Source organism: Gavia stellata, chromosome 5 (assembly GCF_030936135.1).
Source record: "Gavia stellata isolate bGavSte3 chromosome 5, bGavSte3.hap2, whole genome shotgun sequence".
Lineage (NCBI taxonomy): Eukaryota > Metazoa > Chordata > Aves > Gaviiformes > Gaviidae > Gavia > Gavia stellata.
The window spans coordinates 51,534,882-51,554,199 of record NC_082598.1 but is presented as its reverse complement, the minus strand read 5'-3'; the positions used below and the strand labels follow the sequence as shown (position 1 = coordinate 51,554,199).

General features: G+C 37.9%; 1 protein-coding gene across 2 annotated transcripts in view; it reads right to left on the bottom strand.

The window, feature by feature from the left end:
- CCSER1 (coiled-coil serine rich protein 1) overlaps positions 1-19,318 on the bottom strand; it is a 641,220-nt gene that overhangs the window by 423,483 nt on the left and 198,419 nt on the right. For both annotated transcript variants that reach the window (XM_059818129.1, XM_059818130.1), the window contains exon 5: positions 10,336-10,546. In XM_059818129.1, coding sequence (XP_059674112.1) covers positions 10,336-10,546 — 211 coding nt within the window. The remainder of the gene's footprint in view (positions 1-10,335; positions 10,547-19,318) is intronic.

Sequence of the window (19,318 nt, the reverse complement as noted above, 5' to 3'; positions counted from 1 at the left end):
ACACTAGCACTTGTTCCATAAATTCTGGCTGATCAAGGATAACGGAAAATTAATTAAGAGATTAAATTTAAATTCTGCCAAATCATCTATATGGTCATATACAAACACAAATATTGAAATGGGTAACTACATGCATGGTTGGCACTCCACTACCTGAATACTAGACCTAAAATTTATCTATTACATTTTTATTCTTCTTGTACATCCCTTTATGGAAATAGTTGCATAACATCAGTTTTACTGCTTTGTGTATATAACCAGTCATTTTTCCATGTCAGGAAATCTCTGAAACCTATAAAGTGGAAGAAAAAATCTTAATATAGCAGGAATACAGGACTGTGAAACTTCAGAAGTTGAGAAACTATTTCAATGAGGATAATTCTTTTTGGTTTTAACTTACTGGACTCGAAGGCAATGGCACCAGGTATAAATGCTCCTTTGTAAGTTACAAAACTGTCTGACGAGTTGGTATTTTCACATCTACAACCCTAGTAAATTTGCAGGAAATTCAATTATAGTGCAGCTTGGGTGTTGTGCACTCATCTTCATCCCGCTCGTATTTCCAATTGCTTTTTGTTAAAAGAACTGGAAAACTCATTGGGAAATCTCTTAGATCCGGCAGTATTATTCGTTTTCTTATCAGAAACTCTTCCATCTACCCTCTGTACTAAATGTGGTTTTTAGCTCAAAACGACTCATGAGCTCTAACAACTGAGTATAATCAATTCCTTCTATAGACTTTTACAGACGTTCTGGATTTCTTCCATTGCTTGCTCATTATTTTGCAATGCACTTTTCAGTATTCGCAGTTTTATCAGAAAATGTAATTGGTGTGATCAGCTCCATTGCCAAGGAGTGTCGGGTGGGATTTAGCTGACTGACCTGCAGTAACTGATCAAAACCATGGAAGTACTAAATGGGAAAATGGTTTCATTTTCGTAGCTGTTATAATTTTATGGTCTTCAGCCACAAGTTAATCACAGCCAATTGGACAGAACTGCTGATGTTGGGACATTACATATTAATGGGCTTGCTATTTTTAATGCTTCTCTGCAAGGTGGTGTTAAGACTTGGCTGTTGAGGAGGCTGGGGCAGCACACTATGCAAATCCGTGCTGACCTGGAGCGCATTGTGCTGTCGTATGAAAATGTTTCATTCAGCCAACCACAGGAGAAGTAAGAAAGAAGCTAATCACTCGCCTTCTGAATACATGGAGTAGACACGTATATCAATATAATCTCTACATGTGGGAGGACGTGTTTCACGGTGAATCTCGTTTCAATAAGGCTGCAGCACATAGACTTAGGTAGTCTACAAAGATTAAGTCACCAAGTCAGCAGCGGAACAAACAGAACATAAACGGAGGAGAGAAATTTTCCATTTTTCAGTATTAAAAATCAAGTGTATTCATTTAAGAACAATAATCTCAAAGTGTGGCTCAAAAACGCTCTGAATGTCGCCTGCAAAAGAACTTCATCGCGAGTGTATGCAATGACATGAACTGAAAACTGAGTTGGACCATTTCAGATCTTTTTGTTGAGCTGAGATTAGTGTGACTCTGCAGGACCCCAGAGCTGTGTGCCACTCCTAGCCTGTAACCTCACACTCATTAAGTAGTCATAGAGGGTCAGCAAATGAACACTCTCAGGAGCACCTGTTGTAAAGTATGAAGATCCTGAAGAGCAAAGGAGTCCAGAAAGGCTGGACATGCTTCAAGAAGGAAATCTTAAGGGTGCAGGAGCAGGTCGTCCCCATGCGCTGAAAGACAAGCTGGCAGGAAGAAGACTGGCCTGGTTGATCAGAGAGCTTTGAATGGAACTCAGGAAAAAAAAGAGAGAGTTTATGACCATTGGAAGAAGCGGCAGGCAACTCAGGAGGACTACAAGGATACTGTGAGGTTTTGCAGTGAGAAAATGAGAAGGGCCAAAGCCCAACTAGAACTTCATCTGGCTCTGCCATAAAAGACAACAAAAACTGTTTCTATAAATACATCAACAACAAAAGGAGGGCCAAGGGGAATCTTCATCCTTGACCAAATGCAGGGAAAACATAGTGACAAAGCATGAGGAAAAGGCTGAGGTACTTAATGCCTTCTTTGCCTCAGTCTTTAATAGTAAGACCAGTTGTTCTTGGGGTACCCAGCCACGTGAGCTGGAAGATGGGGACTGGGAGCAGAATGAAGCCCCCACAATCCAATGGGAAATGGTTAGCGACCTGCTACACCACTTAGACACCCACAAGTCTATGGGACCAGATGGGATCCACTCAAGGGTACTGAGGGAGCTGGCAGAAGAGCTCACCAAGCCACTTTCCATCATCTACCAGGAGTCCTGGCTAACTGGGGAGGTCCCAGTTAATTGGAGGCTAGCAAATGTGATGCCCACCTTCAAGAAGGGCCAGAAGGAGGATCCTGGGAACTACAAGCCTGTCAGCCTGACCTCGGTGCTAGGGAAAGTTATGAAGCAGATCATCTTGAGTGACATCACATGGCACATACAGGAGAAGCAGGTGATCAGGCCCAGTCAGCATGGGTTTAAGAAAGGCAGGTCCTGCCTGACTAATCTGATCTCCTCCTATGACAAAGTGACCTGTTTAGTAGATGAGGGAAAGGCTGTGAATGTTGTCTACCTGGACTTTCGTAAAGCCTTTCACACTGTTTCCCACAGCATTCTCCTAGGGAAACTGGCTGCTTATGGCATAGATGGGCATGCTCTTGTGTGGGTAAAAAACTGGCTGGACGGCCAGGACCAGAGAGTTGTGGTGAATGGAGTTAAAGCCAGTTGGCGGCCGGTCACAAGTGGTGCTCCCCAGGGCTCAGTAGTGGGGCCAGTTCAGTTTAATACCTTTATCGATGATCTGGATGAGGGGATGGAGTGCACCCTCAGCAAGTTTGCAGACGACACCAAGTTGAGCGGGAGTGTTGATCTGCTCGAGGGTAGGAAGGCTCTGCAGAGGGATTTGGACAGGCTGGATCGATGGGCCCAGGCCAATTGGATGAGGTTCAACAGGGCCGAGTGCCGGGTCCTGCACTTGGGTCACAACAACCCCATGCAGTGCTACAGGCTTGGGAAAGAGCAGTTGCAAAGCTGCCCCGCAGAAAAGGACCTGGGGGTGTTGGTCAACAGCCGGCTGAAGATGAGCCAGCAGTGTGCCCAGGTGGCCAAGAAGGCCAATGGCATCCTGGCCTGTATCAGAAATGGTGTGGCCAGCAGGAGTAAGGAGGTGATCGTGCCCCTGTACTCAGCACTGGTGAGGCCGCACCTCAAATACTGTGTTCAGTTTTGGGCCACTCACTACAACACAGACATTGAGGTGCTGGAGCGTGTCCAGAGAAGGGGAACAAAGCTGATGAAGGATCTAGAGCACAAGTCTTATGAGGAGCAGCTGAGGGAACTGGGATTGTTTGGCCTGGAGAAGAGGAGGCTCGGGAGAGACCTTATCACTCTCTACAACTACCTGAAAGGAGGCTGTAGCGAGGTGGGTGTCGGTCTCTTTTATCAAGTAACTAGCGATAGGATGAGAGGAAATGGCCTCAAGTTGCGCCAGAGGAGGTTTAGATTGGATATTAGGAAAAATTTCTTCACTGAAAGGATAACAAGCATTGGAACAGGCTGCCCAGGGAAGTGGCTGAATCACACAGAATCGCAGAATCACTAAGGTTGGAAAAGACCTGTATGATCAAGTCCAACCATCAACCAACACCACCATGCCCACTAAACCATGTCCCACAATGCCACGTCCACGTGTTCTTTGAACACCTCCAGTAATGGTTACTCCACCACCCGCCTAAGCAGTCTGTTCCAATGCTTCACCACTCTCTCAGTAAAGACATTTTTCCTAATATCCAGCCTAAACCACCATCCCTGTAGATGTGGCACTTAAGGACATGGTTTAGTCGTGGACTTGGCAGTGTTAGGTTTACAGTTGGGCTCAATGATCTTTAAGGTCTTTTCCAACCTAAATAATTCTATGATTCTAAGATACAGACATATACAACTTTTTCTTAACAGTTCATCTTTAAAATCTTTCCCCAAACTGCTCAACTTCTACCAAACAAGGTCTTCTAAATGACTCAGTGGAGAACATGCCTTCATCTGCCAGGTAAATAACCTTCCCAAGTACCATTAAACAGCTGTTAACAATTTCAAGAAATTTTAAACATTGCACACACTGAAATCTATATTGCACACACTGAAATAGTCTGATGGTTCTCCAGCACCTTTTTTTATTATCTGAACTAAGGCTTATTCAACTAAGAAACCTAAGCAATAGGACTGGGACTGGAATTGCAGCATTACAACCTATTTCTGAGTACTATATATGCTAAGATCAGCACACATGATGACAATTTTGGAGATGGTATTTGCCCTATGCAGCTTGCCTAAAAAATACGGGAAAAAAAAGGATTTTCGTGTACCTTTAGAATGTCTAGTTAAATAACAAACACTGGATTTGTTTGTTCCTATTAAATGCCTTATAATGGATTATCTTAGAATAAAACATCTTCGCTGCCAAAAAGAACATCTGATTATATCCACCGGCCCCCAATATTCTCCCTTACCCTGAGATATGCTACTAGAAAATACACACAAAGGGTACCAATGGGGTGTTCTGCTCTCTCTTTGTAAGCAGCTGGGCAAGGGTATGCCAATGTATATTTCCAAGTGAAAAAGCAATTTAATACGATAAAGTTAAATCCTATTACTAAATCTAGTACATTTTTATTATTAGTTATTTAAATTTATGGGTATATGAGGTGTCAACACACCATGAAATGAAGGAATTACCAATTTCCAGCATGAATTAGTTGATAAAAGGGACTGCATTAAATGCAGAGTTGTTGAATAAATCAGTGATGCTACAGTGGTTAATTACAAAGTTACTTAAAGGAAGAAAACCTGCAGTATTTCACAGTGTATTAAACATGCAATTGCTTTCTAAGTGGCTAACAGACAATATTAGTAAACACAATACATTTCACAGTGGACTGCAGGAAATGCTTTAATGTCTTTGAAAAACATATTCTAAGGACAATTCCATATCACTTAGCAATGAGACTATGAAATATGGCAAACTACACTTAGCTTTCTCTTAGTACTTTCCAGTAGTAGATTGCAAGTGCAGCATAAAAGAAGGCTCTATAATTATGCTTATTTTACTGATGAGGTGAAAGATGCCCAGGGAGAAGTAATGTAGCCAGTGATATCTGACAGGCTAATTGCAGACTGAGTGGTCTCACTCTGTCCCCCAAGTTTCAGGCAACTGTCATGGCCAGTTTCACAGTGATTTTTGACATAATTTTCCACATTTCTCATTTTTTCAAGCGCAATCTAAAAACACTGTATTGGACACATTAAGTTTTAATGACAACCACAGACAGCTGCAATTTCCCTCAGTAAAATAAATGATTAATTAGTAAAACACAGTATGCAATATATGTCCAAAGTGACTTATCCCTATTGCTAATTGTAGCAATTAGCTTCAATTTCTAAAGCTCCCCAGCCTGCATGGTGTTTTGCAGAGCTGTGAAAGAAGCATGAGCATGCACTGAATAATTTATATTCCAAATTACACAAACATACAGACAATGTATCTTAATTTTCTAGATTAGCAACCAGTAAGGTCACTTCTGATAGCCCCATAAAAATATCTAAAAGTAGAATTATATAGTTGATAACCCATATATTTCATAAAGAATACAGGGAAAATGTGACCTGTAGAAATAAGCCTAAATGTGGGCAAGATTTTCTTTTTACTGGGACATTCAGTAAAATTAATCAACAAGCTCAACATCTAAAGTTTGAACAAAAAACCATTACACTGACTAAATGGATTCCTTCCCAAAATAGCTGTATTTTTTCACTATGTTTATTTCAGCATAAAGACCCTCTCTTGCCAGGCACAAAACCAAAACCATATGAGTTTTCCTCATATGTGTCTGCCTGAAATGTTCTACCAACGATTTCAACAAAGGCAAAGCCCTTAAATGTCCTCTCAATTAGCCAGCCTTCGACATTGCCTCAGTTAGCTGTAACTCAAACCATAAAAAAGTTAATAGATGGAAATAATTTTAGTCTCATCTGGAAGAGCACAGGAAAGCCTATATATTGTTTGGGAAAGAGGCATTATATATTCATTATTGTTGATAGCAATAAGTGAGGAAAAAGCTACAGTCTAATTTTTAGAAGCTCATTAACTATACGCAATCAATTAGTGGACAGCAATGTAATAAAACATAGAAAGTATAGCACAGCATATGGAGGAGAAAAGATGTCACAGATTCTGAGTTAAAGACCAGTTCGGAGCAGAAAGGCCTGTCTGAAGTCAGAAAGTAAGAATCCATTTCTTAGGAGAGAGTGAACCTGTCAATTTCATCCATCCAACTCCACATTTTCTTGTGGGTTTTGTTTTGTTTTTTTTTGAATGAGCGGATTTATAACTGAGAAAAAGGTCAACACGAAGTAGACTGAGGAAAAAAACCCAGTTCAATAAACATCAGTGAGATGGAGAGAAAAGAGAAACCAAGAACTACTTGTAAATCACAGACAGGCTACAGGGCAGCTTGCATTGTCTTATATGTTGAAGTGGCTTTTATCAAGCTGTCTGTGCTGCTAATCTCTGGTAATGCTTTTTCATGAAACGTTGCGGCCCATAAGTTGGGGTTTTTTTGCAGATTTGTCTGTCAGAAATGGAACATCCATGAGAAAAAGCTGCTGAACAGATTCAGACATACTTTCTGGACTGATTTCTGGTGGGTCACCGACTTTCCTCATGTGCCAGGGTCCTCCAGATTATCTTCAGCTTTGTTCAATTAGGTTCTCAAAACATTAAGGGACAATCTGCCTTATGAGACTTGTATGGCCAAAGCTATAAAGAATTATTAGTACACATTTTCAAGGCTTTTTCACTGAAAGTGAAATGGTAATTAATTCTCTTAATTGAACGATCATTCATTAGTCTTTTACTAAATACATTACCTAATAACATTCTCAATCTTGCAAGTTACTGCCATGTCTTCAATTTCCCTTTTCATGATAAGACTAATAACAAGCTAAACTCACAGCTTTATAAATCTGCAGCACAGTACAGCATATATTGTATGCAGTTTTTCCATTTAGATTCTTCAATTACAAGCCACTCCAACAAAAAAAAAAATAGCATATCGTACTAGCTAGTATTACATTTTGGCAGATCATAATTAAATTGTTCCTTAGAAGCAGTGCTTAAGAAGAAGGATTATATCGAATAACAGGGCTAATATTTTAACTCAATTAACATGTTATTTTTCAATAAAGAGGTGTATACTACTGTAATTTCTTCTTCTATGGGTAACATCAGCTATAAAACACAAATACTGCAGCTTTTCTTCTGATAACTCATGTGTAATTTTTCCTGTGTAGATTGTATGCTTTGTATATTTTTAAAAATGGATACAAACATGTGACATATTAGCAATTTTATAAATAAATATACTTATTTTATACTGTTATAGGCATAAAATATTTCACCTCTACATCATATAAGCCTGCCAGAGACTATGTTTGACTACATCTAAAAATACATCAGCATTCCATGGTAAGGAAAGAATTTTTCTGTTATGTCTTTTAATTCTGTACTGTTGTGAGTTTGATTTATAATATTGGTTGGGGCAGAAGTGATTTTTGGATGAAGAAATTACATCTAGTTACAATGGAAGTAGGATACCTTCTCCATGGAAACTGCCTGCCAAATATGCTCAGATGACTTATTTATAAGATTCTTCAACACAATATTTCAATTTGATGGAATTATATTTTCCTGGAATCTTTCACTAATAATTTAAAAGTGACATAAACGTATAAATGTCTGTATTTCTGAAGATAATCAAGTTGTGTCATTCCAATATCAATTTGTAATATATTTCAAGGTCATCTTTGGTTATTCAAACTAGCTGCTTACGTTCTTCTGAATCATAGTCTGGTTTTGGTTTAATTCCTATTATTTTAATGTGTTTTAAAAACTGTTTGTGAATATTTTGCTGTTACTGCTCTTTTACTCTCCTGCAATTATACCATGGATGATGCTCTTTATGGAAATATGAAAACCGCGTAGTTTAAAAACGACCTCGAAAAGTAATTTTTTGTTTCAATAATTAGTATGTGTATTTATATCAGCAGAACTGGAATATTGCACTACATAACAAACAGCTATTTCTCAGACGGGGCTACTAAAAAGTACACTCCCACATCATTTTACAGCATTCTCCACATCTTTTCTATCACTGATATTATACAAGTCGCTCATTAAAAAACAAAATACAAATAACTCAAGGTAGCAAAATTTTTCGATAATTACCAGATTGGTCATTTCATTCTAGGTATGTAAGAGTTTTGTTTAGCTGTGTACTAGAATAACATGTACTACTACTAGGATATTCAATCTCAAGGGTGCTGAAAAACAGGGAGGTAAATTACAGCACATATATAGTATATATACATCGCATATAACATCCAACTGTAGAATTAGAAAAAGGCCATTTTGGAAAGCAAGACAAGAAGAAAAGGAAAGGACAGAATCACACTGTGTTACAGTCATATGGGGAGATGGAAATTATATGGTACAAAGGAGTGAGTAAGTAAAAGACTGAATGATTAAGGTGAAAAAATAAAATCAATATGAGTTACATACGGAGGTATTAGTAACTGGACATGACATTCCAGTGAGTCGCATGAAACACCTTGTGTTCCTTTTGTGGAGATCACCTGCTGAATGTTTTTGAAGATGAAATGCTATAAGGTACAACATATCTCCATATAGAAAATCACAGTAGATTCTTACACAAGTTTAATGGGACTTGGTAAGTTAAAAATAAAATTCTTATGCTTAGCATCATGGTAAGAAAGAACTTTTCTGAGCAAAACATAGAATTATTCACACTAGAAGCAACAGAACATCCTGCCAATGTTACCAGCTGAACGCTACAACTGCTATGTCATGTAATATTATAATTCTTATTATTTCCATATATAACAGGGTTACAACTCCTTCTCAGTGGACAAGAACCTTTAAATTCACTGTGTATTCTGACATTATATAAGCAGGAACTGGTGAAGAATTAATGTTTTCAATTCTGGATTCAGCAAAACAGAAGTCCATTAAGAAGCCCAATCGCATACATAAAGCTTCTAGTGAACTGAAGGAAACTGGAAGGCATGAGGCTTGCCATCCAGCAAAAACATGCTATTTAGGAGGACTAATGGATAACTATCATGGCTAAACCTTTGACAAACCAAACTTGCCAAAGCCTTATTTTGGTATATAAATGTCTCAGTTAAGTGACTAGCACTTCATCATACGATGAAGTTGCAACAAGGGAAATTCTGATCATATCTTAGGGAAAAAAAATCACAATGATGTAGTCAAATATTGGAACAGTTGCCAGAGACGATGTGGAAACTCCATTAATGTACCAAAAACTTATGTGGACAAGGACCTGAGCAACCTGTTCTAAGTTGGCCTAGCTTTGAGTAGATGGGTTGGACCTCCAGAGAGCCCTCTGAACGTAAATTATTCTGTAATTCTATGAACTATATAGATAAAAAAAAATCAAAAAATTATCTTTCTTGTAGATCTCAAAGACAACGCATGCTGCAGTTCACCAATACAAAGATGAAAGCTAGTCAAAAACGTATGTGAGTCAAAGCTTCACAGCTGGAAAGTGTCAAAAAAACCCTCAGCCCAATAATAATTTGACTTCGAAAATCCTAAAAGGAACTGGACGCAAAAGAAAATTTTCAAAGCAACACCAGCACTCCATGGGAGAAGCAGGAGAATACAGCAGAATAGGAGAAGCCAGGACTCTTGAAATTGTTAGAATGGCCTAAGAAATCTGATTTTAGCCACCATTTACAAACTCAAGCTAGTAACCTTTAATTTTAGTACTGTTACTTAAGAGAACATTTTTTTCCTTTGCATCTCTCCTCTGAATAAATTGCATGTGACTTCATGCTGATTAGCAAACATAGTAAGAAAACTGAAAAGCTCTAAAATACTAGAGGAAAACAATACAATTCATTTTGATCTAAAGCAGTTCGTTTCCCCTGCCCCCTTTTGGTAAAAGCTCAAGAGAAGCCTTATACTCTGCACACCAAGGTGGCAGTATCAGTTAAATTCTGCTATAGTATAAACTTTCTGACCTCCACCATGTTGAAGCACTACTATTTATACCTCTGCATCAATTCCATATATTCAAGACATATTAAAAGACACCAAGTCCATAAACTTTTCTGACCCTTTTCTGCTGCTTAGCTCATTAATGCTGAAAGCTATTAATTTAACAAATGAGTGGGTGATTACCTCTTGAAGAACCCTCTTCATTTTCAGAAGCAATGTCTTTACAGCTGTGCAATCTTGCAGCATCAATCTGAAGGGCAAAGATTCAATGCCTCCGCCTTCTTCCAGACCAGTAAAAGGCCACTCCATGGATGGGCTGCCAGCCAGTTGGCTAATACGAGGGTACCTGGCTTCTCCTTGGTCTACCTCCTTTGACAGCTTCAGAGATAGGTTCCTTGCAAGAGAAAACAGAAAGATCAACACTGAAATATGAAAAAGAACTCAGTAATTTTTGGCTTTTAGTTCCTTTGAGTTTAAAGACACATTACACATTCACTTTTTGAGCCTACTAGCATGAATGGCCTTTATAATGTACATATAGCCATATGGTGTTAGCAATAAAATATGCATTTATAAATGTACCATTTTCTACAGGAATTGAAACCATGGTCTATCCCATGCCCTTCAAAAGAAAGCCATTTTCTTAAAACAAAATATCCTACGGGCAAAACTGCTATGGATCTATTTTACTTCAGTTCAGCTTTATGAAAAAATATGCTTTGACTCAGAACTCAAAAAGAAAAGAAAACTGCCAAAGAAAATACTCCCTTCTGGGCTGGCTCAGTGACATAAGATGAACCTGCTATTCTATAAAATAGAATTTGAAATTTAATTAATCTATACTCACTCTGAAGTTTAGTTACCATTGAAGCTATTTAAGCAGACCATGAAACAAAACAACATTAAGTTGTGGTTGAGAATCCACTAAAGACAATAGAAAGATTTGGAAAGATTTTGATGGACTTTGGAGGTAATGGAATAGCATTATTTTGCTGCATACATACTATCTTTGTTTAATATCAGAGCAAGATATTGATAAGACTTTGCCATGCTGAAGCAAGTCCACCGAAGACCAACAAGATGGTGAGGGGGCTGGAGTGCACAATAAATGAGGAGAGGCTAAGAGAGGTAGCTTTGCTCAGTCTTCCAAAGAGAAGGCAAAGGGAATCTCATTGCTGACCAGAGCAATGTCCCCACTGGGAGGGTGCAGAGATGATGGAGCCAGGCTATCCTTAGGGATGCACAGCAATAGGATGAAAGGCAATGGACAGAAGCTGGAAGACAGGAAATTGTGACCAGATATAAGAATTTTATTTATTTACTTCCTTACTTATTACCATGAGGATGGTCAAACAAAGGAACAGGGGCTCCGAGATGCTATGGGACACCCATCCTTGGAAATATTCACAACGTGATGGGGCAAGCCCCTGAGTAACCTGCTCTAATTGGACCTGCTTTGAGCAAGGGCTTGGAACAGACACCTGCAGAGGTCCCTTCCCACCTGTGTGACTCTATGATCTAGAGGTCATAGATTCAATCAGCCAAAATCAGCCACAATCAGCCACAAGTTTAATAGTAGAAAAATAATTTAAATAGAGATTACTTGACATTTTGGTGGAACAGAATGTAACTAAAAACACTAAGGATTTTTCTGGCATGAAAGCATTCTCAACTTTAATGTTGCACCTATTTTCTCTTCAACCAGCAGGGAAAAAGGACAAATCTGAATGGAGAATAAATCTGAGAATATGGCTGCACTGTGCAATAGCGGTATATTAATTACTACTAAATTACAAAAATGTTGTAACAGCAATGCATGACATCCATATTCATACTAAATTAATTCACTACAATTAAAGATGTTAGCATAAGTGGTGAAGAAAATGACAATTATTATTCATTTAATGTATAGTTACAATTTTCTGTTCCATTTGAATTCTCGTGCAACACAAAACTGATTCTGAATTTTAAGCATAGCCATATTTTGGAAGGACAAAGAATATTTTTTCATGTGAAATCTTCCTTAGTTAACTTTGTTTTCATAGGAACTGCATACAAAAAGGGATTAATGTGATTTCTCAAGACAAGCAATTCCCAATTCCACACTAACAAACTGGAAATGAGGCTACTAGAATTAACGTTTCATGGATGGCTCATTTTTATACTTTACAAGCTATGTAATGTGCGGTAGGGACAATGTGTTAGATCAAGAAATGCACCACAGAGATCAAGGATATGGACAGATGCTCATGATGGCCAATGGAATTAAAATTTTCTAATCCAGGCTTTTCAAGATTCTCATAAAACAATGACATTAGTCTGTTTTAATTTTTAAATACATTGAAACAACTTTGCGAGTAGAGTATTTTGCATCCTTTAAAATAATAATTTGAGGTGGATGGCAAAGATGCTTTTGACTGAAGGATATTAAGTCACTGCTGATTCATAGCTTTTATTAAAGAAGCCTCAGGTATAAATCGTACAAAGAAAAAACAACTTTTAACTGAAGTTTCATAACATAAGCCACTTTTAAGGGTTTCTAAAAGAAGCCATATTCAAACTACTGGAATCTACACTTGAGTAAGATTTACATAGCCAGAAAAGCACGTAATTTAAATTGAGTAAGATGAAACAACAAGGTCCTTTTTTTCCTGCCCAGTGCCTGCAGGCTGGGAGACGAATTATTCCTTAGAATATTCTGCATGTTCACTTTGCGAGTCCCACCAAAGTTTCATCTTCCTCATGCTCCTGAAGAGGCATCTTATGTGGGTAACAACCTGACACTGAGAAAGGACCAACTTAAGACGTAATGCCTCTCAGACGGAGCCTTTTACAGCACATTATCGGGGAGAAGAACCTGGTATCAACAGCACTACCCTGCTGCCCCAGTGACAAGGAAGCAAACAGTACTCTTGGAGAACTATCATCCTCTCTTACATGGAAGAGACACGGTGTTTACGTATAAGCTATAAATGTACTGGAAATACAGCAAATCTTAATTTCAACTGAAGAAAATACCTTCAATGACTTCAGTAGGCTCAACACTGCTCAACACACAGAATTACCATCTTTTCAAATACAGAACCTTGTACTAAAGTATGAAAAGCACGATAGTAACATATCACCACTCGTGGTTATAAGAGTTTAAAATCTAACTCAAATGCTACCGGACAATGATGACTCAGAGTTGCTATACAGTGAGCATTCAGATCATATAGTACCTCTGAACTATCTGAAAAGACTGTAACTGATCTGTGACAGAAAAACTCTTCACTGTCTGATAAAACTCATTCTAGTCACTGCAGGAAAAAGCTCATTTGAAATTCATTCCAGAACTGATATTTCATCAAGTTCATTATTAACAATGTCCAGGTGGTCTATTACAGTATTATTATGGTAATCCACTGCAATTCATCTCAAAGCAGCAGTAAAGATTTAGCAAGAAAAAAAAAAAGTTCGTACTAAAATCTGAAGGTTCCCCTTACTAGTAAAACACCTCTTTGACTCTGAATTTGGAGGAGGGGCTGGTTCCTTGACTGGTAGTGCAGGAGCTCCTTACAGATGGCGAGCCCCCTCCACCTTCCAAAGATGTGTTTATTGTAATAAAAACATTTCACAGGCAAATGTTATCTGTGACAAACTTCTGAAACTGTGGATAAAAAGCCTAAGAAGGTCTATTTTAATGACTAAAGAAAATGTATTTCATTTAAATGACAACATTAATTCTATAATATTATAAACATAAAATATTTCAGAAAAGTAATTTGGTCACTTTTAAATACATGGCTCCTGTCTGAGCTCTAAATTTGCCTGACATACACACACATTTAGGCTATGTCCAACTTTAATAAAACCACACCTGCAAATGTTCCTGGGCACTGGAAGTCAGTCGGTGTTAAAGTACTTCTGAAAGAGCTTGACCCAATGCAGCTATCACTCTTTCAAACAACTCCCTGGAGTGGTTTGATTGTCAGTACAGGCAAATTGGATGGGACCGCTCCATTCTGGAGTATGTCAGTGGTGCAGACGTGCACTAAAGAACCATCCCATGTAAATGTCACCTCAAATCTCTGAGCATGGCTATGGAGCCGTGAAGCTCCAAGCTTGAGACATGAAACCCAGCCAGACTCCTAGGCAAGAGAAAAGCCACCCTGTTTCAAAAGGTCTGGAATGAACTGTGGATGCAGTGGCAAATCACAGCTGAGAAGAGTGGTAGGAAGCTGCTCTTAATTTTCTCCCAGGTATTACAGACTTCACTTCCCAGATAACAAATGGTCCTCATATTCTGTTTGACGAAGATTAGACAAAATCTGACAGATGGCATACTTAAATCTCTGCCCAGTCCTCTAGATCAATGTCATAGGGAAACAGGGTAATTCAAGTTACTCAGGTGGTATCAATCTAAAGCCTGTGGGATACTATACAGCTGCATATTACATCTAAGGGGACCACAAATGACAACAGAGAAAAGCAAGCTTAATGTCACTAGAATTACTATCATCATAAGGTCTGAAAAATCCACAGAAAATTTGTTACAAATTTGTAAATGTTAAATAGGGTGAAAGCCTGTGCAACTTGATAATACTTTGGGCCTGCTGGCTTGTTTCTGTTTTATCTGGACATATCCACTGAACACCATGAATGTATTTCCTCATTTCTAATGGATACAAAAATCAGAAGCTACAATTACCACATTTAGCAAAATGGTAGTGCCATTAAGACAGAGTTCTATTTCAAAAGCAATCTTTATTGAAATAGTGGGATAGCATTAAAATAATCAATCAGTGACTTTTAGCATTTTAATAGCCTCAATAAATCCAATGCAACTGCATGTTAACTAACTGAGGAAAAGACACAATTGTGCAGCTTCTTTCAAAGTTTCTTTCCCTTAAGAAGGTAGAAGAAGAGCAACTTTCTTATTCCAAAGCATCTTTAAAGGGTTTTACTAGGAAAGGAAAAAAAAGAAGAAAAAAAAAAAGGACCCAAAGATTTGCAACTTGAGCTAGCTTGAGTTATTCTTCCCTTCTTACTAATCCTCAGATCAATGACTTGAAGAGCTTATGGTAATTTGAACTTCACTTACATAAAGATCCCCAGATTATGTGGCGTTTAATCTTCTTAGTTTTCACCAGCAGTGCCCAAGACGTTGCTATAGCAGAATTAGCCTAAACTAATACAATTGGTCCCATAGAGTCTGCACTTCTTGATACCAGCTTAACAGAAGAGAACCCACGTAATGCTGTGGGCATCTGGAAGGCTCTGCAAGCAGAGTAAAAAACCCCAGCCTCAATGGGAAGAGCAGAACATAACTTTTTTCTTCCCTGAGGGCATATCTTCTAAAGCAGGGACTCGGAAAAAGCCTTAAATCACTTTTTTTTGGTGTTTGAGTGTGCAACTGTATGTGTATATATTCACATATAAATATGCCATGTATATATATACATTTTTATGCATGTATAGTTATAAAATTCATACACATGCTTATATATAAATGTATATAAATTTGATCTTCATAAGTATTTCAGCAACAAAACTCTCCTATTTGTTCATAACTTGACCCACCAGGAAACATATGTCCTTTTACACTAGAAAAATGTTATTAGCTCCATAGAGAGGTTATGTCAGACATGATCCTGAAATCCTCTTTCATACAAATTGGGATAGCCTTCAATCCACATTTTTCTCTCCCACCCAGAACTTTTTTTTTTTCCTCACCAAGAGCAAATAGCTGAAAGGGACCTTTTTTTAGAAAAATCACCAATTACTATTCTGAGAAAGGTCCCTTAATTACAGACCATATAATACAGAAAAGAGCAATTACTTCTGATTTTCAGAGAAAAATCTGCCTACCTCAAACACTTCCAAAACTCAGTTCAAAGCACTCTGTGGCTTTCTTACAATGATGTACATTACAGTCAAGTCCTACAATCATCCCAGACTGAATCTTAATCTCTGAGTAATCACTTAATCTCACTTAGTAAGAGACATGTTCTATTCCAAACAGTTTACAACTGAAATATATGGACACATTTTGGAAAAAAGAAAGGCCTTTCCCTATATTTAGCAGAACTGAGGCATAGACTTTTAAAAGCATGCTCCTATATATTCCAATAGGCATATCAAATAATTTACTGCTAGGTGCCTAAATATTCTCAAGCTCTGGTCAAGGAGGATAAAAATTGTCAAACTTCTCAGTTCTGAAAATGCAGCCTTTGTAATACTGAGAAGGTAAAAAGGTAACCAGAACATAAGCACTTGGCTAATCACCCATATTAGTATTCTTTGGCATCAAAATGTATACCTCCCTATGTCTCATGCAATTTCTCAACGTCGCTTCTGTTGTAACAGAGAATGCTTCAAAAGTTATAAAGATGACATCTCAGAATATTAAACCACACCATGTCATAAGATACATATTGTTAGACATTTTACAGCTTTTAGAACTATGTATCATTTATTGGTACTCTGATGCTATGACTTTTCAAGGTCAGCCTTTTAGAAAAATAATGTTTGGTATCTGTCACTATTAAACTATGCACCCACACACAAATGTGCATGCAAACTCTAATGGCTAGTGCTGCTGTAAGTTAAGAGACTGTCAGCCTTTACCATTATAACCCCTTTTCTTTCAAAGGTTTATATCACAGCTATAAAGATTTCCTTTGGGCTAGAACCTGGTGATCATGAAATATGGAATCAAATTAAAAAAAAAAAAAGCCCTCCATTTTTCAGCTGCTGGTAAAGTACAGCTGATAAGGGCATGCCAAGCATTTCTTTCCTTTCTCTAAATTCTACAGGAGTCAAGAGCTCTGTTTATATCCCCTGATCTAGCACACAAAAACACAACACTTGAGATTTCAGTTCTTTTCTTCTGCCTGGAATCTATTAGGAAAATTTAAATGTGATACAAATAAGATAATGTAACACCATACAGTAATCGGATAACGTCCTAAAAATGGCTATTTGGAAAGACCGGTAGGGATTATTCCATTTCAAGTGGTAACAGTGCATTACAGACAAACCAGGATAAGTAAATGAGGCTGGCTGGACATTGAGAGGTCGGTAGAGTTTGAGTCTTTTAATTTTTTTTTTTTTTTTCCAAAAATTCAGCAGGAGATCATTCTTGAAACTATTTTACAACTTCTACACAAAACAGAAATTGGAGGTTCATTATGCACAACAGCAAGCAGTAACTCACATTACATGTCTGGTCAGGATATAAACAAAAGAAGGCTTACCTGTTATTTGGACAAAGGATAAATCTACCTGCAGGCACTGCAGCCTTTGTAAACACTATGTACTTGTGACTGGACCCTGCCTCAGCACAGCTAAAAGCTAAAGGCACTTGGTGTCCTTCCCATATCTCACTCCAAATGCACTCCACGGAGCTGACCAACTCAGCTGACCCGGGACTAGAACAACAAAATTTTGATCTAATCTATTAAAGAAGACAGGCATTCAAGCATGCCCAACAAACTTTATAGTATTGCGGGAAAGGAGAAAAATAAATCTGTTTTGTCACTGTCACCTTCTAGACCAAAACAATATTTCTCCTCACCTTTGCTCTCTGCTCTAAATGCTTGAGTCTTGCTTTTAGAAATTGTGCAAATGGAACATAAAACTTTCAAGTTCTTATGAGGATAAAAAATGTTAAAAAAAGCTGGAAAATCATGATGGATTTGGATATGATGACTGCCTTCCAAGAAGCACAAGAAGTGCACTCCTTTCATTCAGTTACCAAACTAGTTTCCCTTACTTAAAAACAAATTGCCAAATACTTCCTACTACAGGTCAGCATTTTTTGCTACAAAGGCTTCTCAAAATTCGGAGCAAAATGATGTATATTTCAAATGAAAAAAAAAAAAAAATTTAAAGCATTTTCTGTGCCTGGTAGGAAGCTACAGAACTGTTAGTATAGGCTTCAGCAGGAAGATAGGTATGTTAACAGGTAAGGTTAAATTCACTAAAACACAAAAGGATAGTAGGGTTTGCAACAAATATTTGCTTAGTGTCTGGCAGAACTGACAGACATGAGTTAGATAAGATGGACTTCCAATGAGACCAGAAAATTAAGTGGAAAATTCATACACTTTATAAAGGAGATGAGCCATTCACTCCCAGTCCTGTCTGACTTGGTATTTAAATATTTGGGAAGCATCTAACCACATTATTAGTGTGTAAACCAAGATACTATCTTTTGACTAAGCTATTAACCATTAAGAACACTTTTGTGAAGAAAGCAGGCAATTCATTATACTTTGTGTTGGCTGAGAGGTTCAGCTGAGATGCGTAACAGTCAGTTTTAAGGGTCTAATTAATATTTACTAAAATACCCAAAGTGGAATACCTTCAGCATTCTGCTTGCTTTCCTTAAAATCCCAACCCCTTCACCTGCCTGCAGGTGATTCGGGGAACTCTTCCTGGATTGGGTCCAATTACAGAAATGTCCTGGCTTCAGACCATGCCAGGGCTTGAGAACAGATACAGAGATCTAAATAATCATCCTATAGGTTATGATGCTATAGTCACACACATTCCTCCACTAACAAAAATGCGCAAGCCTACAGGACTGGATGGCAGCTGAATGCCAGGGACTAGAAGGAAGAGGATCAAAAGGTCAGGGGAGCTGTGCAGTTAGACTTAAGTGATGCCTGGTATGACAACTAGGTAGTTAAAACTCTGTGAGGGTTCAGCAAATTCCAACTAGTAGTCCTAAAATTTATCATTAGCTCTGTACATTTTCACATAGTCCCCAAAATAATCAGTACTTACAAATACAGCTTTCTGAATGAAGATAACATCAATACTCTTTAATGGAATCAACACAATGGACCTTCATTTTGGTGAAAGTATATGATTAAACAAGCGTAGCCCTTCTCATTGCCCTCTTTAGCAGTTTAAGAATAATGAGTATAAAAGAGTTGTGTTTAAATTCAGAGGATACCTTCCACCTACTTTCTGTAGGGAATTTGATTAATATGTCAGGAAGAAACTGCAACTTTAAAACCCATCCTATTTCATTATCACATAAAATAGTTGGAACCTAATGTTATTGTTAAAAGAGCTTTTACGTTAAATCCTCTTTTATGACCAATAAATGAAAGCATGTAATGGATTTAGGGACATAATTTATAAAGAAATCCAGAACACGCATGTTACTATATAA